Source organism: Phocoena phocoena, chromosome 8 (assembly GCF_963924675.1).
Source record: "Phocoena phocoena chromosome 8, mPhoPho1.1, whole genome shotgun sequence".
Lineage (NCBI taxonomy): Eukaryota > Metazoa > Chordata > Mammalia > Artiodactyla > Phocoenidae > Phocoena > Phocoena phocoena.
The window spans coordinates 79,718,966-79,741,709 of NC_089226.1; the positions used below are offsets into that span (position 1 = coordinate 79,718,966).

The 22,744-nt window shown below is 38.1% G+C and overlaps 1 protein-coding gene across 1 annotated transcript; it reads right to left on the reverse strand.

Moving 5' to 3' along the window:
* Positions 1–1,101: 1,101 nt before the first annotated feature.
* LIN7C (lin-7 homolog C, crumbs cell polarity complex component) lies at positions 1,102–11,158 on the reverse strand. The gene is made up of 5 exons (XM_065882329.1): positions 11,098–11,158; positions 7,415–7,533; positions 7,084–7,155; positions 5,123–5,332; positions 1,102–4,527 (listed from the first exon to the last, which is right to left on the reverse strand). The coding sequence occupies exons 1-5, from the start codon at positions 11,132–11,134 to the stop codon at positions 4,372–4,374; spliced, it is 594 nt and encodes a 197-aa protein (XP_065738401.1). The 5' UTR covers positions 11,135–11,158; the 3' UTR covers positions 1,102–4,371.
* Between the last annotated feature and the right edge of the window lie 11,586 nt (positions 11,159–22,744).

Sequence of the window (22,744 nt, forward strand, 5' to 3'; positions counted from 1 at the left end):
CTGTCTGAAGCCCATTCCAGCAATCCACTGTCTCTAGGACATATCCTCCCCACAAATTGCTTTTCTGATTTAACAAGTCCCTTATTGGGACTTATTTTCTCATGATTTTCATTCTGAATGTGACCTCAACCCTACATCCCTCAAACTCCACTACTTTTAGAATTCCAGGAGTTTATTTGATCAGAGTGAAATCTGAAAATTCCTATGAATCTTATTTCTTATTTTCAAGCATAATTTAAAGGTTGGTTATGTTTTCTAGGCATCAAAAATAAGAACTTGCTAATTTTAATTATTTGGCCACAATGTCTTGCTTTAGCTAATAAGGTCCTGAAGCTATTATACTAGAAAATAAGAGCAAACACAAACAAACAGCACTTACTATGCAGGCACCTTTCTAAGGGATTTACAGATCCTATGACACGTATAGGCACCCTTACTACACACGACAGATGAAGGAACTAAGGCAGAGAGAGGTAACTTGTGTAAGATTACACAGTCATAGTGAATCTAGGATTCAAATCAGGACAGTCAGGCTCCAGATTCTGTGCTCTCAATCACATGCCAGACAGCCTCTCTTAAAATAATACAAGAAAATCTTTTCTGTAGTTTACGTTTTACGAAAGGCAAAGCAAAATATGGGAATGTGAAGTTTCATTCCAGTAACCACCAGAGTATGCTTTTACCTCATTTAAAAGTTATTTTATACATTTCTTTCAGAAGCACATTGTGTAGTTTGCATCAAAATTTTTCAAATCCAAAGAACAAGAATATAATACAAATTAATTTTAAATAAGCCTTTGAATCAGAATTAAATTGATAAATGAAGCCATCCACTGAAAAAGCGTTAAATCCATTTTGGCTATTATATTCCTTTACTTCAAACTTAAAAGTAGAAGCATACTGTTTACTAACGTTTTTAAAAACTATGTCCAGATACAAATTAGTTTGGAAGTTCTTGAAAGTTAATGTGGAAGCAATTTGGGCTTTTCCACTATTTCATCATTATACAACTACAACAACCTTTGAAGAAACACTGTTAGTAACATTTTGGACAATAAAAACTATAAACCAGATTGTCAGTAGAGAAACAACAAAAATATGTTAGAAAATTCATAAACATACATTTATTCAGGAAATACAATTACTAGAGTCCTTAATATTTCAATGATCATTCCACATAATAAAATACTCACAACATATATTCTTTTAAGTCTACATCAAGTCATGCTGACATTCTTTTCAGATAATCCATAGCCATTTCTTCTATTAAATGCTATAATATCCATTTGTATTGTAAACAAAGTATTGAGCCAAAGTACTTGAGCAAAGTAACTTTCAAAAATTTAGAAGAGGAAGACAATGTTTTGTTTTGTTTTTTAAAAAACACATCTGAATTATCAAACCCCAAAGAACTAGGCCACTATAACCTAGTGTTACACTAATGGATAAAGTGGCCATATGAAGATAGCACATAATTATCAATGAAAATATTTCTCATCTGTAACTTTTAAATATGCTTCTCAAATAAACATTTCTTTTTGAAAGTTTTAAAGGGAAAGGGGGCAGAAAGATGACAGACATTAAAAGTTTACATTTAAACTACTGATAGATTTTACTTAAAAAAAAAGAAAGAAAAAGGGAGGCTGTAGTTACTTCCCAAATAAGGAATGCCAAGTACTTTTATTTCCTAAAGAAATTACTAAGAAATTGTACCAATCATTACATTTGCAGCTATTTAGTAGTAGCTGTAAACTGAATTATTCTGATACTTCCAAAAGTGTACTTAGAGCATTTTATAAAGGGGAAAACAAGTGGTTCTCAACCCTCAGTGTCCTTTAGAACCAGCTGGAAAGCTCTGAAAAACTAAACATCTGGCCCCACCTCAGAGATTCTGATTGAGTTGGTATCAGATGGGACTCAAGTGTCATTATTTTTTAAAGGCCTGCAGGGTATTCTAATGCGCAGCTAAGGCTGAGAATCACTGAGTCAACTCATTTTGAAATACCAAGAAAATAAATGGAAATTGGGAAGGGAAGATAATTTATATTTATAATTTACAAATCAAAGACCTACTATATACTTACTGTGTACCTAGTTATGTTCATGAATCATACATTTATAAGATGAGAATTGCCTTCATTTCCTCACTATACTAGACCACTATCGTACATCTCTGCCACTGAATGGCTGCATTTTTCTACGGTCAGGATTTAAAATTCTGGGATATGCTATGAAAACTGCATTAAAGAAAATAAACTACTGCTACTCATGCTCAACGGGAGCAAGCAAAACTACTGTATTTGGCTCTTTTAAGCTATCCATATTTTAAGAATTACAAATAAGTGCCAACCCACACAAAGAACAGATTGTGGATTACTCTAGAAGAAACAAAAAATAGCTTACTCAACTTACTAAGTTTCAACACCAAGAAAGGTTTAACTTGGCTGAAAGTTCTGAAACAGCTGAGATACTGAACCAGGAAGTTATAATTTATAATGAAATGTTGACACACCCTTAAAAGCTACTGCAGCTGTAGTAATACTAAGATTTCTTCAGGGTTTAGTTACCATGTAATGCAAGAATACAAGCATAACAATAATATTACTGTTTTTATATGCACCGATACCGCTCTTTAATATATAAAGCTCTACAACAAATACCTCTAATTATTTTACAATTAAATTAAGTCCGTAACTCTTCTACACTACTTTGGTCTCAACATTTTTAAAACATCAATTAATTTGGAAATATACAATTTAATAACATGATCCTATCAATAACAAGCACATTTTGTAGCAGACTAAAGACACATTCAACCATGCAATCCAGTGTTCAATACCTAAAAGATAAATAACAATGCTGACTTTTATTCTGAAAATCATTGGAAACTGGAATAATCTTTTAAGACTCACAGTGCTCACAAACATGCAGAAAAAGATACACATTTCTATTCTTCCTGAAGGAATGTCACAAAATGCCCACTCTTTACACAGGGTTGATAATTATTCTAAATCCCTTATGTATTTCAATCCATTATTTTCTTTCTAGCACCTGTCACTTAGAATTTTTAAAAGCCTGACAAATGTTCCTGTAAGTTGTGTCTCAAAATGAACCTTACCTCTTTAATTTCTGCCTTTAAAAAGACCTCAGTCACCATCATCCACTAATAGCTGCCTTTCAGTAAAACAGTGACATCCAGTGGACAAATCAAAGTATCTCAGAATTCCCATCATTATAGCTGAATCATAAAGATCACATCTCTAAATCCAACTAGTGAATGAGTTCTTACTCATTTTGACAAAGCGTCTGCAGATTCTTATGAATGTATCACCTCATGATTTCTATATATCTTAAATATACCCTTCTATCTTTTTCCTATTTAATATCAAGTCTTTAAATTGAGCTACTTAAGAGTGTGTAACTCTTGAGCCTAGTGAGGTTAAAGGTATTACTTTTTCTTCTTTGCTATTTCCCACCACAAATTAACTGGCTCATCTCTAGAAATGGAACGATGAAAATATAAGAAATATATTTAAATAAAAATGAATAGCATTAAAAAAATCTGCAAAAGATGAAACCTAAACCTCTTTTTGCATTTGTAATTTATGATATATTGTTGACTATAAATAGAAAGATGTTATCAGTATTGCTAACAATCAAATTACATTCTCTTGCCTCACTACTCAAATATTATGAAAGAATACATATTTTAGCAATGATTGTATCAGTGTTTAAAAACTTTTATAAATCAGTATAAATGAATATTCATTATATATTATGTTTAAATAAAAGTAAAAAACTTCCACTGTGCTGAGTTATAATTTACCATTGATAATATATATTATGTGTGTGTTCCAAATACAAAACGCATCAATGTTAACATTGATAGTGTAATAAACTGCTGTAGCTGAGACTGTTATGTTTAATTTCTTGGAAAACCATAAAGAAATGTTACAGGTGGAAAAAAAAGCAAAGAAAAGAATGGAGAACTGTTATTTTTAAATAAGCAGCCAAATAAAGAAAACTTTTTTTCCCTAAAAAAAGGTTAAGAATGTAAAAGTACATTTTAATATTAAAAAAGCATTTTTAAAAATCTATAACAACTTTATGACAAAATCTGCGTTTGTTGAAAAAGGCCTGTAAAAACAGCAGGACGGAATTGCCCTCATCACCTTTTTACTTTTTCTTGTCAGAAAAAAGTGTATGCATCTCTGGAACCATAAATGATGTTAAAATAGGCATTTATAAAATGGCAAGGAGGATTTCATGGGAAGTTTTTTTTTTTTTTTTTTTTACAATCATTGGCATTGCAGCCATCAGTAGGTCACAAGTAAAACTTCTCTATCTAAAAGCAAAATGGAGTATAAAGTTTTAGGTCTGTTGCCTGCGCTTTGCTGATCTCATTTTTTCAAAGCGTGACTCCATTTCTTCCAAGACCTTGGGTGTGTACCGTACAACTAATTTAACCTTTCCTTGAGCTGCTTTCAGCAGTTCTACAGCTTTTTCATGATGTTCTCCTTCAACGCTCTAGGAAAAGAAAAACCACACAGACATAAACACAATTAATATCTAGGTTTTGTAAGTAACTCAAAATGAAAAATGTTTAAAATATACACAAGTAAAAAATTTTTAATGTTATATTTCAAACTATAAACCTAGGAAATAATCCTGCTTTATCATTTTAATCAGTGTAAAATCCTCTGCTAAATCATATTCTCTTTGTAGTTTAGGAACTGGCTCTTTAGGTTCCAAATAATTAGCATATCAATCTACATGCCCTATTATTTCACTAGGTTAGAAGTACATCAGGCAATTGCCATTCTATAAGACTAAATTGAGGGTAGACTTTTAATTTAATGTATTGCCTTAACTACTAATGAGCTTAGTTACTTCATAAAAATCACACTAAGCATTGCTAATTTACATTGGAAAGAAGCAAAACACACACAAAGTGCTTCAAAAGTATCACTCTACTAAATAGTAGTGCCTAAGATTCCCCCAAGGGATTTCTAAACTACAAAGCTTCTTTGGTTTTTCCCTACATCTTCTGTTTCTATAACTCAAGTACACCCCCAAGTGGTCACAACACATTGCTACAAGCAGAAATAAAATGCATCCCTACCACTCCATTAACAGAAAGGAGCTGATCTCCTCGCTTGAGACCCCCGTGTCTATCAGCAATTCCACCTGGAATTATTCGGGATATATAGATTGGAGAGTTTTGTTCTTTGCCTCCCATAATATTGAATCCAAGGCCTTCTTCTGTTTTTGGGAGCTCAACAACTCGAGGATGAGAATGTCCTTCACTGGCAGCAAATGCAGCAACAGTAGCCTGAAAGAAAATTTTACGTACTTAAAAAAATAGGACATTTGTTCACTTCATTCTTTTTTTTTTTTTTTTTTTTTTTTCGGTATGCAGGCCTCTCACCGCTGTGGCCTCTCCCGTTGTGGAGTACAGGCTCCGGACGCGCAGGCTCAGCGGCCATGGCTCACGGGCCCAGCTGCTCCGCGGCATGTGGGATCTTCCCGGACCCGGGCAGGAACCCGTGTCCCCTGCATCGGCAGGCGGACTCTCAACCACTGTGCCACCAGTGAAGCCCCTGTTCACTTCATTCTTTTGTCCCTTTTTAAATACCACTTTTGAAGTAAATATTTTTGATGTCTGAATGCCCACAAATGCACTGACAGTGAAGGTAAGCTAAGCAGATGGTGTTTTAAGGAGAATGAGTGAAAAGCCTACCCTGGGATTATGCAGGAAGCGTTAAGGTCGTTCAGGCCACTCCTAGGCCTTTCAGTGCCCAGAACTTCTGTGCAGTGCTTGGCAAGCAGGCTTGCTAGGAAGATGAACAATGTGCACCCTAAAGAGGGGAACCCCTCCCCTCACATGCCAGCAGCCCTGAGCTCTGGGGGCTGGGAAGCCTGGCCCCTCCAGGGGCTTCTGGGCAGGGCGCAGCCCACCTACGCAACCTGTACAGAGGCAGCTGTCCTTGTAATGCAGTCATTCTGGCGGCTGTACTATTTGCACTGTATACTAACTCATCAAGAAATAACTCAATATTGAAAAAAAGAGGGGTACACAGAGTCAATGTGAATTGTGAAACAGAGCCACATCTTTAAAACTTTCAAATTTAGACTAATCTAGACTAATTCTAACAGAGTTGAGATTCTGGGTTTCATTTTGCTTTTAAAGATAATTAAGTAATCTGGTACTATTTTTTTGTGTGTTGGATCAGGGTACGTGAGCAAACATAGGAAGGAAGAGAGAAAGAAAATCAAGATTTGTTGAATACCACCACATTCTAAGCTCTGAAAGAGGCCTCATTTTACAGATAATGGAACTGAGGCTCAGAAATTCAGGAAGTTGTGAAAGTCAGCAATTAAACCCAAGTTTTAATCGTTTTTTTCCTACTCTGTCAAATAATATCCACATGTTTAAGTGTTTGTACTCAACAGAGAATCCAATACTGCCTTTTGTGAACCAGTAACTATCAATGAAAAATTACCTATTAATGACTAGTTCAAGTCACCTACTGCCGATATTAACTTATTCTAACCACATATGATGGACACTGAGGTCAATGCTTGAATTATCTGAGGAAAATACTGGCAGAGAAAAGCACATAAAACCTACCACCTGCAGCTCTGAAGAGGTAACCTCCTATTTGCAGAGTTAAGGTTAAGGAGAAAGTGAAGGGCAACTTGGGGGGAGTACCCCAGATCTACCATTAACTATTGGTGTGGTCTGAGGTAAGTAACCTAATCTGATACTTCCCCACCAATAAAGTGAGGCTAATAATTCATACCTCAGAATTTTGATATTTAAATAATGATATATACATTACATATAGCAACTATGTATTATTTGTGTGCAAGTATATTTTTAATGCATCATCTAAACTGCATAAAATATCTTTTGTAAAACCAATTTAAAAAGTCCTATTTCTCAGGAATTGAGAAGTTTAGTGTACCTTGAAAGATACTGTTAGTTTTCAAAATAAGCCTATCGTGAATCTAATAATTGCACATTTTAAACCTTTAATTTATGAAGAATCCTCTCCCTTTTAATAAATGAAAAAAATGTACCTTTGCAGTCGCATTAGCTCTCACTTCAGGACTGCTACTGATGTCCACAGTCTCGTAAACATGTTCATATACCTGCAAAACCCGAAGTTATTATTGAGATTTTAAATCTCAGAATATACCATGTTTGAGCTCTTTGTGAAGTTACTGAATGTGTTAAAATTTTAGACAAAGTTATGCATCTTTGTAAAATGTTTTTCTATTAGAAATTCCAAAAACAAGAGAGGCAGGTTCTAAAGTTCACTTTTTTAAGAAACTCTGAACCCAAATTTCAGAATATTATCTTACCCTAATTAACTCAAATTTTTAGTAAATTTTAATACCATTTACTCACCTCTCTTACAGCATTGCAGAATTCACTTTGAAGGACTCTTTGTAAAGCCTGCAGTTTCTGTGGTGGTACCTCTCCACTCCTTTGCAGTTTTTCCAACAATTCAATTGCTCTACAAATATCTATAGTTAAACAAACACATACTGATAGATAATTTTCTCAAAATATTCTCTAATATTTATTTCTTTTTTGGCCATGCCACGCAACATGCAGGCTCTCAGTTCCCCATCCAGGAACCGAACCCGTGCCCCCTGCAGTGGAAGCTTGGAGTCTTAACCACTGGACTGCCAGGGAAGTCCCAGAATACTCTCTAAATGCTTGTGTAACAGCGCAGCATTTAGGATTCATTCCTTAATGACTAACAAGAAATACGTATAACACAGAGAAAAAAAGCATGAGTATGAACTTGTGTGTGGTGTGTTTGTGTGTGTGTTCATGTATGGAGAATGGGAATGTAAAGTCTGAGAAGAATGTTAAATTTTACTGTGGATTAGGAATATTGATGTTGCACCAGCATAAAATCTGGAAAACAGCATCTTTGAGAGACACAGGAAAATCAAATATAAAGTACTAAATGTCACAGGAAAGGACTGGAGCTCAAATGTCATAGACACATGAACACTGTACTGCTTCAGAAAAGCTGACAGTATTATCAGAAGCTATTTAGTCAATAAAAATTTACCTACCATCATTAGCAACCAAAGCACTGAACAGTATAAAACAGTGTGCTAGTGAAATCACTGTTTATTTCCCAAAAGGAAACGTAGTAAGTATGTAGATAGGAAAACTCTTCAATAATAGGTGCAGTTACTCGCAGGAACACATTTAAAACAATGATAGAAGTGAGTAAAATTAACTGGTCTGTTTTCAACTTAGGATCATTAACAGTGTATTTGGGATACACAGTGTATGGGATTCTACACATCTATACAGATACATTAAGCATGTTAGGCAATTCTCATTGGGAAGTGTGAGCGTAAGTATTTTAGAAATTAAGAAATTTTAAAAGATTCAGTCAGTTCCAACACTGTCTAATTCTCGTTGGAGTTTTGTTTTTAACTTTTTTGTACCACAGGGGGCTAGAGTACCTATTATTCTAAATTGTTTTGTATTTTCTAAACACGTATTTGACTGAGCTTGTCTTAATTAAAACACTGTGAATCTGGTCTCAGTAACAGCTGTGTGATCTTGGGCAAGTTACTTAACCTCCCTGTGTCTGTTTTCCACTGTAAAATGGAAATAGCAGTATCTCCTTTATAAGAATTACCTGAAGACTAAAAAAATACACGGTAAGGGTCTGGCATATAGCGAGCATAAATGTTATGTTACGTCAGGACCAATTAATCATAAGAAACAAGGGATTCTACACATCTTTACAAATACATTAAGCATGTTAGGCAGTTAGGCATGTTAGGAAGTGTGAGGGTAAGTATTTTATGAATTAAGAAATTTTACAAGATTCAGTCATGTTCCAACACTGACTATCTCCCTTGGATTTTTGTTTTTAACTTTTTTTGTACCACAGGGGGCTAGAGTACCTATTATTCTAAATTCCTTGCCTCCTTTTGTCTTAAATGGAAGAAGTTCTGAATTTTATATTATACTGAAGGACTGGAACTTTTTTCTTTATAGAATTCGTACGTGTTTGCATTTGGAAACCTAGGAATAAATTGTAGTGAAGAAAGAAGTAGATTCTTCAATTTCAGGTAATAAAAGCTTAAACTGCTGTTAATCCAATGCAATGGAAAAAGACTTTCCCCATTCTGATCTCGCACCACCAGAATGGCTGGTGAATGAGGAGTGCTGGTTCATCAAATATTCTGACTTACAAAATTACAATATGTAAGCTCTATAAAAATTTCCAATTAACAAAAAACTGAAAAAGTAAAATACTCTTTACTGAACCTACACTGTACCCAGTATGGGCTCAAAGGGGTTCCACTGAATCTTGTTTTGACGACTTTGAAGGCATTCAGGATCTTGATCATATGCACTATTTTTATACTGTAGGGTTGCTGGAAGAGTTTCTTAATAAAGTCTGTTAAACAGAATGCTAAGTATTAAGAATCAGAGTTGATGTAATCTGACTTTCTTATTCTGCTAAATGGCATCCACTGGCAGTTCATCCTACTAAGGTTCTGAGCTGTGGAACTACTGTGGAACTAAAATGAACTCTTAAATAGGAGAAAACAAAGCCATGACTACCAAAACTAAACACCAGAGGTGAAGTTTCATATTTCGTACTGCACTTAAAAATACAAAAGACCAAAAAAAAAAAAAAAATACAAAAGACCGCCAACATGTTAGAATCCTACACCTGGCTTTCAAAGAAAAACACCTACTCCTGTTAACACCAAACAAATTTGTTCCCATCTACAAAGCACAGTGTCATTGTGTTCAGGGAGAAGATGTCACAGTCTTAGGCCTAACTTAGCACGTCTTCCCAGAGTAGCTACTCCTCTGTCAAAAATGATACTTTAATTAATGGTCTGGTGGGCTGGAGAAAAACAACATCACTTGTAAAGAGACTTACAAATAGTGAACACCATAAGGGATAAACAATGTTAAGCGTGCACTGGTTTGTGTGAAGGCATGAGGAAAGACTCCACATACAATTCTAAAAATGTATTCCTTTCTTAGAGCAGAAGTTAATATTCAGAGTGTAAATGCAAATGCTAATATTTGCAAGATATTTTCAATCTCCATCCTATACTTTGTTTACTACTAGTACGCCAAATGTTTAGTTTGTACTTTTTGACTCTTACCGATGACTTCTAATACTGGTGTGTCAAAAGTATGCTTGAAATTCTTTGAAATAAAGCATTTGGGGAAGAGCGGAATGCTGAAGATCTGCAACAGGACCCTTTAAGGCTCATAGCTTTGTACCTCCACTGGCTTTTCCGTTTCTAATTACTCAGCAGAACGGGTTTTATTTTCCTTGACAGCCTGCTCTAAAAAGCAAGCCACCAGCCAGTTAGCAATCGTAGAATTTGTAAAGAAGGAATAAGGCTGCACTTTCAAGTATTTTACAATCTATCACGATTCCGCCTAGTTATGTAACCTTCTTCCCCAGACCACCTCAGTAGGATTGTTTTTAAAGCACCTTCTCCGTACCCGGGAGGGGCACCACAGCCAGGAAATACCCCCAATACGAATACAAGTGAGGTTGTGGTGGAAGTAATGATGCGTTTTGGGCACAAATAAGGGGACGCGGGAACGTTCTGTGGGAACGCGCTGTGTGTCTGGGCTGTGTGGGTGAAGGCGGGGACACTGGGTTGTGCACGCACCAACACCGGGCAGTGTGTGTAGCCTGTCCGAACTGGGCGTGTGTTGTTTGCTCAGCTTGACACATCTCTGAACGCTGCGTCTGCCGTGCCCACCCAGGGAGAGCGTGTGCAGCGTTGTGTCCGCGAATGCAGACAGGTGATGGTGAACTGGGCTGTGGTGGTGGTGAACTGTGCTGTGCTCCCGAACGGTTCGTGTGAACACAGGACGGGTCTGAGGATCAGTCAGGAACAGCAAGCGGCCTCCCCGGGGCCGGGCGCAGCAACGTCGGCGGCCACCGGCGCCAGCGCGAGGGACAACCTGGTTCCGGGTCTCGGAGCTTGGCTGCCCCACGCCCCCCGGGGATAAGGCACTCCCCAACCCCCTCCGCCCACGTCGGTCCCTGCCTCGGCCCCACTCACCCCTCTCCAGTCGCACAGGTTCCCCCAGCGCCGCCATCTTCTCCTTTTGCTTGTAGACCCACAGGAAATGACGACACAGGGGCTGAGGTGGAGGGGAGGGGCCTAGCGGGAGCCGGGAGCCCGGAACAGGGGCCGGCCAGTATCGCGAGAACGGAAGCGGTGTTTCCGAGCGTCGTGACCGTCTCTAGAGTAGAGGGTATCTGTGTGCCGGGCTTCCGAGTTCGGCCTTGTGCTGCAGCTGCAGCGGTCGTAAAGTTCGCAAATCCCCCGGCCAACTACGACTGAAAAGAGTCCCTTTCCTGGCTTTTGCACCCTGCGTGGGGATTCAAGCCTTATCCCACTCTCTTGGGAACTCTTGGCTCCACGTGGGAGAGTCTGGATTCTTGTTCCACCTTGACCATTCGTGGCTCTGTGAGCCTGGACTGCTCACTTATCCTCTTTCGGCCTCAGTTTCCCCCTCTGTCCGACAGAGTCCTGTCTCCAAGTTCTTTACATTCTTAAACAATGAGATTCGATGACAGGTGTGTAAATGAAATATAAAGTCTCCATTTGTGGCTGCATTGCTTTAATTAACAATCCAAGGCATGAATCTTCCCTAGAAATCTGTTTGTGAATAAGGATGGAAAGTGCAAAAAGCATGAAACATACCTGGGTGAGCGAGAAAATAAGGCACTTTGGTGCACCCCAAAGCAACAATTTAAAAAAGCTGATCCAAAATCTTATGTAAATGAAATATTGGGAAGCAAATAATATTCTTAATACATTATAGATTCTTAGGGCCACTTTTGAAATTCATGAACCAGGAAAAGTTTTAGACCTTAGTTTAAGTGAAATATTAATTTGCCCAGTATTCAGATTCCACTAACATTTATTTGAGCGCTAGTCTATGCTGACAAACAACTTTTCAACACTTCATGACAGGATTGTTTTAACCTCCTGGTTGCCCCAGATCCACCCTTTCCATTCAACTATAATGTTTTCTTCTAATCCATCCGAATGCCACCATTATACTCTCTTTTCCCCCTTGAACCCTGATCCCATCATCAAAGGTTTCTGTACAAAAACTTTCAATGGCTTCTCCTCTTGTTTCCTCTTTCTAAAGCCTTGCATACTCTGAGCCTAACTCATCTATCTAACCTCATTTCTCATTATCCCTCCAATGCAATAACCACTCCAACAGAGGCAGACTATTCAAAACCATGTTTCTTCTTGCTTCCAAGTCTTCATTTATGTCGTTTTTATGTGGAATGCCCTTCCGCATTTCCTCTGGTTCTCCAAGCTGTATACATCCTCAAACTGAACCCATCTTCCAGGGCTGCAGAAGACGTGCCACTTCTACTAAGCTTCCCTTTCTCCATCCTCTTCCCCTTCTTTGGCCCCTAATGGCCCTTATATCCTGCAAAAGCATTCATGTACTTAGCTCTTATTCATTGTTGTCATTTGTTGCCACAGATATTCAAGAAATGTTTATTAAACGCTTAATGTCTTCCAGGCACCTTGCTAGGCACTGAGAATAATACCACGTGGAGAAAGACATACGCAGACATTGCAGCTGTTTCTTCAAGTTATTTTCTTTTCCTCCATCCTCCAGCTCCTCTCCTTTGATAACTCCACTTACATATGTATTCCTCTGCCTGACATCGTCTATAGCTCACTGATGCTCTGTTCGTTTTGGTTTTTCAAGCTTTTCTCGGTTTCCTTTTTGCAACCTCTAATATTCTCTTAATCCCATCTAGTTCATTTTTCATCTCAGATATTGTCATTTTTATCTCTAGCAGTTTGATTTAGGGGTGTGTGTGGGGGTGTTTCTACATTTTCCATGTTCTCACTTAACATGCTCAATCTTTCCTCTAGCTTCCTGGACATATAGAATAAGATTATAATGACAATTTTAATGTCTTTGTCTACTAAGTCTATCATCTGTGCTATTTCTGGCACTGCTTCTATTGATTGATGTTTCTCTTCATTGTGGCTCATAGTTCCCTGCTTCTTGCATGATTGGTAACTAACTAACTAAATAAGGCTAAGCATTGTGAAATTTACTTTTTTGGGTGCTGGATATTTTTGTATTCCTAATAAATATTTTTTGAGATTTGTTTTGAAATGCAGACAGAACACTTGAAAATAATTTTGTTTTTTGAGGCTTGATTTTAAGCTCTGTTAAGTGGAACCAGTTCAGTCTTTTGTGAAGGGCTAATTGTGTCCCACCACGGAGGAAATACCCTTCTAAGTTCTTTACCTCATGCCCCATGAACTATGTGGTTCTACTCTGATTGGCAGGAATAGGAACTATTCTTATGAACTGGGATTGTGGATTGTTTGCTTTGTTCCTTTTGAATGATTCTTTCCCTATCCTTGGTAATTTTTTAATACACATAATAATCATGAAATTTCACAATTCCAGGGATAATCAGAAGATCCTCAAAGTTTGCAGAGGGAATAAAAGAATGAAAAGTCATATTCTAAGGATTGGGACTCAGAACATGACAAATCATTAATTATTTGAAGCATAGGTAAGGAAGAAAAAGTATTAGGAGCTACTTCTGAGCAGGGCAAATATGATTCAATTAATTAAGAACCCATTTATATTCAACGTACAAAGTAAATGAAAGAATCAGTTAATTTGTAAGGAGAGATCTCCTAAAATGTCCCTTCCTAATTCATGTGTCTTTGAGAATTAGAGTTAGGAGAGATCTGGAGAGTTCCAACTCCTTCACTTTACGGGAAGAGAAGACTGATCGCTGTCACGCATCTCAAAGGAGGCAATTGTGAGCACAAATGAGACAGACCTGCTTTTGCTTGTATGCCTCTGCCAGGTTATTAAATCACTCAGCTTCTTATCGAGAATTGCTCTTCCTGTGGAAGAACTCCTCTTCACCTGTTGCTTCCTCGCATTACTTCCTGCTTCGGAGATGGAGAGGAACACTCAGAATAGGAAGCCTGAGTCTAGACAAATCCCAGTGAAAGCTAAATTATGCAAATGTCATCTTTGTATAAGAAATGAAAGTCCTAAGTAGGATGCAGGTATGAAAACTTTCTTAACTCAAGACATTGCAAATAGAATGTACTAAGACAGCATCAATTAAGAGAAAACGAGTGGGTGGGGAAAATTAGGGGTAGAAAGCTGTCTAGGGAAGCTAGGAAAGTGGAAAGTAATGTGAGGAAGTCAGACACTCCAGGTGGAATGTTTTACTATTTCATTGCCTGTTGAACCATATACAAATAGGCACTACTATATAGAATAGATATTTAAAAGAGTTATATCTTATTACAGAGTAAAACATTACTCTTACGCAAAAGGACCTATTCAGGCTTCTATTAGTACAATTAAAGTCTCAGTTTTCTCTCTTTTTCCAACCGAGTTTCTATAATATACTCCTCAGAGAAGTAAAATTTTTGATAAATGGCTTTATTTGAGGTGAATGATCTTGTCAAATGTGAAGTAGCCTGCATTTTAAATAAATTAAACAATATGTGAAAACACTTGGTCTAATCAACTAAACACCACAATATGGGGAAATCTCTACAAGAACACCTTTTGAGGGGAATTTTTCTTGGTCACAGATCTCAGCTCAGAACACAAAACCCCATCTCAGAATACCAGAAATCTAAGGTAAACCCTACTTGTTAAAATGAGTTGCAGGTTATGTTAAAGTGTAAGGGTTTACTTTTTTAATGTCAATTGTTTCATCATCACTCTACACTACATGTAAAGGCACAGATTGATGTATTTTTCTGGCATCTTCCTGACGCACCCTTCCCCTAAATAAATCTGTTTGCCAGGATCTTGTCGCTTAAATTAGCCATCTCAAACTCTTGGTCCTGCCAACACAGGCAATTGTGCCAATGTTCTCAGCATTTACTGGCACACGAGCTGTTGCCTTTTCTTTGGCTTTCTATGTGTACCTAAGGCCATCATCCCTCCTTCACAAGACAGCAGTCTGGCTTATGTGTCACTGAGACAGACTTCAGAATTGTTTGGACTCACTCTGGTTCTCTCCAGGGTGTTCATCCTGCACGATGTATTTTCAGCCATACAATATATTGTTCAGAATTTGTCGTGCACATACTTGCAGATTGGCAGAGCCACCTGCCAAAGATGAGAACCTTTTAAGTTGTTGTCAAACGTCATAAAATGTGTTCCGTGATTAATTCTGTGGGCACAGATTGGTTTTTGCACAGAGTCCAAAATTTGGGATATGTCACAGTGACTAAATGGCACTGGCATGCTGAATGAATTTGGAATTTGTTTTGTCAAGTGTGGGAGCAAGCACACAGATGGGCTTTGATCCAGTGGTGCTGCTTGGAATTCTCATTATAGCAATGATGTCACTTGTCACGTGGAGTGGGTGATAATGCTGCCAAATCATGGGCAAAGCAAGGCAAATAAAGTACAGAGGCCAGGGGAGAGGGTTTATGGTAGCACAGGAAGCTTTCACTATTAGCTGACCTCTGCTTAAATGACATAAACATTGTGTCAGGGCTGCCAAAAACACACTTAGTTGAAATACAAGCAGAGAAGTAAAATTCCAACTGAAAGGGCTTTTTAAAAAGGGCCCATATAACCTAAGTCTTCACTTCCCAGAAAGACCAAGTAAAACAAACATGCCCTTGCTTTTTAGATAAGGCTGTGAAAAAAATCTTTGAGCTGCAAGCAAATTCAACCAAACCAAACCCAAGGCACTTTGCTTTATAAGAAAAGCTTTGTGGATTCAAAAGGTCAGCAACCATGCTGGGAAATGGAAAACAAACAAAAATCTATGGTGGCAAAGAAATACAGCATATTCTCACCAAGTATGCACATCAGAATTCTCTTCAGGGCTTAAAAAAAATACATTTATTGTGCAGCTAAAGCAGTACATAGAGGGAAATTTATAGCTATAAAAGCCTATGTTAAAAAAGAGGAAAGACTTGAAATCAATAACCTAAACTTTTATCATAAGAAGCTCAAGAAACAAGAGCAAACTAAAGCCAAAATAAGTAGAAGGAAAGAAAAAGTAAAGATTAGACAAGGAGTAGAATATATATAGTAGTATATATAAGTAGTATATATATACATAAGTAGGATATATATATATTTCTAATATATACATACATGAAAAAAATCAATGAAATCAAAATTTGGTTCCTTGCAAAGATCAACAAAGTTGACAGACCTTTAGCTAGACTGATCAGGAAAAAATGACAGAAGATTCGAATTACTAAAATCAGGAATAAAAGAGGGGACATTACTATCAACCTTACAGAAATAAAAAGGAGTATAAGGGAATACTATGAAAAAACTATACAAATACATATAAACTCACTATATATTATATATAACTAATATATATATTCATGCCATCTAATTTATCTAATTTGTTGATACATATAACAGTATGTATGAGTATGTACATATGTGTATACATATATATATATATATTTTTTTTTTTTCATGCCAGAGGCCCATCATATAAATTTTGATTCAGAAAGTCTCAAGTATGGCAGGAACATTTGTATTTTTGGAAAACTATGATGGTCTTTGTAATGTGCTCTCTTTGCTGAGACCTACTGACCTAGTGCATAGCACTTATTCAAAAATATTGTTGAATTACAATTAACTATTTATGTATTAGTTAATATTAGGTGCAGATGCGTATAAACACAAAACTTCAAAATATCCATGCATTTAAAGTAAGTAAAAGAAATTCAGAGATAGGTAATTTGGGGCAAGTATTGTATTTTGAATGACAAAGGGCCCAGTTACAAAATCTCAACTCTGTCCCTTGGGAAAAAGAGGAAAAAGAATGCTGGGATAAGCCTCTAGAATATTTGCCATACCATACCACAGCTTCTAAAACTTAACTCTAAACTTTGTTCCTGGAGCATTCTAGGTCAATAGATTAATTTTCTCCCATTAGAAAGTTTCAATCAATTAATTCAAAAGAATTTACTTAGCAAGTGCTATGGGAAAGAGGAGAAATGCCAGATGTGTTCCTCCCCTCAAGGAACTTTCAAGCAATTTGGACAATGAAATCTATACAAATGAACCAATCCAGAATGCTTTCTACCAGCACTTACCAAAGTGCTATGTTTTACAGTTTGGCCCACTACTGTATATTTACATTTAAACTTTGAAAAAGCATTCAGTCTGCAAATGGACTCAAACTAAAATATTCATTGAAATGAAACACATTACTATGTTAAGGTAAATCGAGTCTGAAAAATTAACATTTATTCAACCACAAACCATTCAAAATATGAAGATTAAAAAAAAAACCCCAAACTCTCCAGAATCCATTGTTCTTAATGCTTCTTATAACTTACCAGGCATGGACAGAACTTTGCAAAACAGCATTAGAATAATTAGCTTCTTAATCTTTCAACTGATGTGGTCATCAAATGGCTAGTCAGAAAACAGAGACTATAGCCTTATCACATCAATTCTGCAAATATGTCCCGATTACCCACTATAGTAAATCACTATGCTGGGTCCTAGAGATACCCGGAAGATATCTTACTCTCAAAGAACTCACAAATCCATTGGAAGGGGATAAGAGGATAGACATCTAAGCAACCCCAGAAACAAAAGAGGGATGTGCTAAATGTTATTATTTCTGTTTTTACTGCTTTTGTTGCAGGGGTTTTAATTGAGTAGTGTTGTGTAGTAAAGAGTGGGGTGAAGTGCTTTCTCATGGGGGGTAACTAGAGAAAATTTTAAAGAGCAGGGGTTCTCAGTCAGGGGCGATTTTGGAGCCCAGAGAATGTTTGACAGTGTCTGGAGATATTTTTAATTGTCACGACTGCAGATGGTGGGATGGGGGTGAGGATTGCTACTGGCATCTAGTGGGTAGAGGCCAGGATGCTGCTTTAGCATCTTACAATGTGCAGGACAGCCCCCTCAATAAAGAATTATCCAGCACAAAATGTGAATGGTGTGAGATTGAGAAACTCAGCTTTAGCAAGAAGGAAACATTTGTTCAGGAATGATGAGAATGTTGACAAGTGGGTAAGTGGGGAATGGGAATGCCAGAGAGAGGGCTTTATGAGCAAAGCCATGCAGGAAAAAAAATGTATGCCCTGTTTAGGAAATGAGGAGGACTTCCGCGGGGTGTAGGTGCCTACCTGGGATTGGGGAGTATGTGGAAGAAAATGAGGGCTAACATTTAGGCTGAGATGGGGACTTCCCTGGTGGTCCAGTGGTTAGGACTTCACGCTTCCACTGCAGGGGGCACAGGTTTTGTTTGTTTGTTTGTTTTGTGATACGCGGGCCTCTCACTGTTGTGGCCTCTCCCGTTGCGGAGCACAGGCTCCGGACGCGCAGGCTCAGCAGCCATGGCTCACGGACCCAGCCGCTCCGCGGCATGTGGGATCCTCCCGGACCTGGGCACGAACCTGCGTCGCCTGCATCGGCAGGCAGACTCTCAACCACTGCGCCACCAGGAAAGCCCGGGGCACAGGTTTGATCCCTGGTCGGGGAACTTAGACCCCACAAGCCATGCGGCCAAAAAAAAAAAAGAAAAGAAAATTTAGGCTGAGGTGGATTGTGGAGGCTCCTGAATGCTTGGGTTTATTCTTTGGGCTAGAGTGAGCCATCAGAGAATTTTAAAAGCTGAAGAACTACAATTAGAACTGTTATTTTAGAAGTATAATCAGAGGGAGAAGCTTAGACTCTCATAGCAGATAGTAAGAAAATTCCTTTGAGAGAGTTACCTTTGTTTGAGCATTGTCTGTTGTTAAGCTCTGATCCTTAGAAAGTGCCAAAACTTCAAGAAGAAAGGAGAGATTCTGCATAATTAGACCAGGGTGAGATGGTGTGAGGTGATATGGGATGACTCGTGAGATGAGGAGGGGCAAAAGGATAAGGGAGAGGTGCACTGCTGAATTTCACTCTGTGACATCCTTCCTCGTGGCCTCTAAAGCTGAGTAATACTTACAAAAATCACAACATGCTTGTTGTATTTGGATTTCCCATGGAAGGTGACTATATTTGGATTGAATGGGGGTTGGAAGAGCAGGATGGTGAGAATGGGGCAATGGTGGCTAGAAATGGGGCAAAGGGTTTGGATGCTTCTGTAATAAGCAATTTCGTCTCCCATTCCATCCTTTTGGGTTCTATAGTCCTGCTGTTCAGAACAGCTCATGCTCCCCAAATAGTCCATGCTGACTTGCCCTTCTTTCTGCCTGGCTTGCTTTTCTTCTCCGTCTAATAAATTTCTGCTCACCCTTCAAGCGTACTTCTAATGGTCCATTCTCTATATTGCAGTCTATACAAGTTACCAATATTGTATTGTGTTTACTAAATTGTTTGTTTTCTCCAATCAGATAGTGAACGCTTAGGTTCACTAGGCGGGTAAGAATGGTATTTCATTCTTCTCTGACTCTCCAGCAGGTAGCAAAGTACCTGGCGTGTTACCCATGCTCAGAGATCATTTGATGTATGAAGCGTGGGTGAGGCCACTGAGTGGCAGAAAGATGGTAGAGCTGGGCCTACCTTGCCTTTGCATGGCTGTTGTCAAAGCTGTACTTTTCCTTCTCATTAATTTTCTGTTTTAAACCTCATCTCCCAACTTAAATATTTCCTTCCCATGGGTGATATTCTATTAGGAAGAAAAAAAACCCAGAATATGGTGTTAAGCCTGAGTGAATGGGCTAAAATCGTGTTTCAATATGCTTTTTAGAATGCTTCCATGTTATGAGTTTAACATTGACCTGCTTATTATGATCCCATTTTTAAAGAAACAATTGTAAAAATCTTTAAGAGCATTTCTACAGGTCTTAGCCACTGAGTCATCTTGCTGGTTCTCAATGAGCTTGAGCTGAACATCCCTCATTCAGAGTAGCAGGTAAAATTTTATTTTTCTAATCATTAGCAAACATTTATCTGTGTGCTGATTTTTATGTATTTTTGTTGTTGTTGATGTGAAGAAGGTTCTATACAGGAAGAGCTGCACATATGGGACAGTGCCCAGGTATGGTTTAAAGATGCCTTTTCCAAACCATCTTTCCCGCACTGGTGGTATGCAAGGTCTCTGGTCTCAACAACTAATAAGTATTTCCTTTGAGTTAAAGTATGAAGCCTCTAGTCACACTCCCTCCTTTTGGATTAGAGCATAATGCTTCTGGCATCAAAAACCTATATTTGGAATGTGAATTTGGAATAGAATTCTGGACCTAGAGGTGGGGGAGATGTCTCTTTGGTTTTCATTGCTTCTACTAGATCAAGTTCTCTTCTCTTTTAAAGAACTTTGGTGGAAACTTGTGGCATCATTGCCAGCTACCCCTCGTTATTGCTGTCATCTGCTGACTTGGGGACACTCACCACATTCCTTGAAGATTTAAGCTTGGAACATACCCTCACTCATTCCAATAATATGCCCGTGATAGTTCTTAGCAATTTCAATCTCCATGTAGATGATCATTTCAATACTCTGGTCTCTGACTTCCATGACCTCTTCTCCTCTAATGATCTCCTTCTCTCTCAACCTCAACCACTCATCCCCTGCAGAATGGGCCACTCATCCCATACCCTCGACCTTGTCCTTATCAGTAACTGCTACCTCCCATATCTTAATCTTAATCTCAAGCATTCCACTCTAGGACCCCCACCTCATATCCTTCCAGTTCTCTGTCCCTTCCACCCTGACTTGAAAATACTTTGACCAGATAATTCATATGTCCTACCATCTTTTCACTGTCCCCATTTCCCACATGTCCTAACTTACCTCCTCATCCAATCTATCTATAGATAGATTTTATGTTCTATCCTAATAATCACTCACATTACACACCTAAGTCCCTGGCACCTCTCTTTTTTCTTTGTCCTTCTTTGGCAAAACTCCAATCCTGGTCATTTACAACTCTCTTCCTACTCTGCACTTGTTTTCTGGTTGCTGAACTTGGATGGAGGAAAACACCCAATCTTACCCATGGTCTCACTTTAAACTCATGAACCACTAAACTCAAGTGGGCCCAGCAATTCTAATTCATTTTTCTAGTCTATTCACTCTTACTTCATAAACAAGATTTCAAACCTCTCTTCAAACTTTTAACACTTTCTCTTTCTTCATCATTCTAAGCTAACAACCGTAATTTCTTTTTCACTGAGAAAATGGAAGCAATCAGAAACGACCTTCCATATGCTGCTTCCAGCACTTCTACAAACCTACTTGCATCTATGCCTATGTTCCATCTTCCATTCGGTTACCCTGAGCAACTGTCCATGTTCCGAGTTAAGGCACACCCCTCCCTTTGTACACCAAGTCCCAGGACCCCACATCTACTCAAGGAGATTACTCTGGTAATTTGTCTCTAGAAATTTTGGAGAGGCTCTCTCTTCTTCATTATCAATTTATTTCCATCAGTATATAAACATGCTGTATGTCTCATATGAAAATAGTATCCCTTGATCCCATGTTTCCCTCCAGTCACCTGCCCATTTCTCTTATCCCCTCTATAGCAAAACTCCTTCAAAGGATTGCCCATACTTGCAGTCTACATTTCTGTTTCCCTCACTTTCTCTCTTTTTTAAAATAAATTTATTTTTAATTTTGGCTGAGTCTTCTCTGACCTCATTGGACACCTTTCAGTCATCTTATTTTTTTTTTTTTTTTTTCAGTCATCTTTAATGGTTCGTCTTTATCTCCCTGGACTCTTAATTTTGCAGGGTCCCCAGAATTCCATCCTCAGACTTTTTCTGTTCTTTGTCTACTCTCACTGCCTAGATGATCTCATACAGGCTTATAACTACATACTAACCATACCAGCACTGTCCAATAGAAATAGAATGTGAGCTACAAATGAGTTTTAGATGTAATTTTGAATTTTCTATAGCCTAAGTTAAAAAAGAAACAGGTTAGTTTTTTTGGTTTTTTTTTTTTTGCGGTACGCAGGCCTCTCCTGTTGCGGAGCACAGGCTCTGGACGCGCAGGTTCAGCGGCCATGGCTCACAGGCCCAGCCGCTCCGCGACATGTGGGATCTTCCTGGACCAGGGCACGAACCCGAGTCCCCTGCATCGGCAGGCGGACTCTCAACCACTGCGCCACCAGGGAAGGCCTACATTACTTTTAATAATATATTTTATTTAGCTAAATATAGCCAATATTTTAACATATCAATATGTAATCAATCTTAAATTATTAATGAGATGTTTTCCAATCTTATTTTCATACTAAGCCTTTGAAATCCAGTGTGCATTCTACAGTTAGAGCACATCTCAATTTGGACGAGCTACATTTTTTCACGGACTTATTTTTGTTTTGTTTTTTGATTGAAATACGGTTAATTTACAATGTTGTGTTAGTTTCAGGTATACAGCAAAGTGATTCAGTTATATATATGTGTCTGAGTGTGTGTGCGCATGCATGTGTGTTCTTTTTCAGATTCTTTTCCATTATAGGTTGTTACAAGGTAAGGTTATTACAAGGTATTGACATTGTTTTTTACCTGTTTTATATACAGTAGTGTGTATATGTTGATCCCAAACTCCTAATTTATCTCTCCCCACACTGCTATCCCCTGGACGAGCCACATTTTAAGGGCTCAGTAGCCACCATGGCTACTGTATTGGACAACATGGCTCTAGATGCTGAATATTGGCTTTTACTGAGGAAGATGAGGAGTTACTGGAAAGCTTGGAGGAGGGAAATAACTTCTTTTTAGAAGATT

Excerpts from the sequence above, each read along its gene's own strand:
- LIN7C (XM_065882329.1), bottom strand. The coding sequence starts at position 11,134 with ATGGCGGCGCTGGGGGAACCTGTGCGACTGGAGAGGG. Across the intron at positions 7,156-7,414 it reads TCTGCAATGCTGTAAGAGAG|GTATATGAACATGTTTACGA; the intron begins GTGAGTAAATGG and ends CGGGTTTTGCAG. Across the intron at positions 4,528-5,122 it reads TCCTTTCTGTTAATGGAGTG|AGCGTTGAAGGAGAACATCA; the intron begins GTAGGGATGCAT and ends TTCTTTTCCTAG.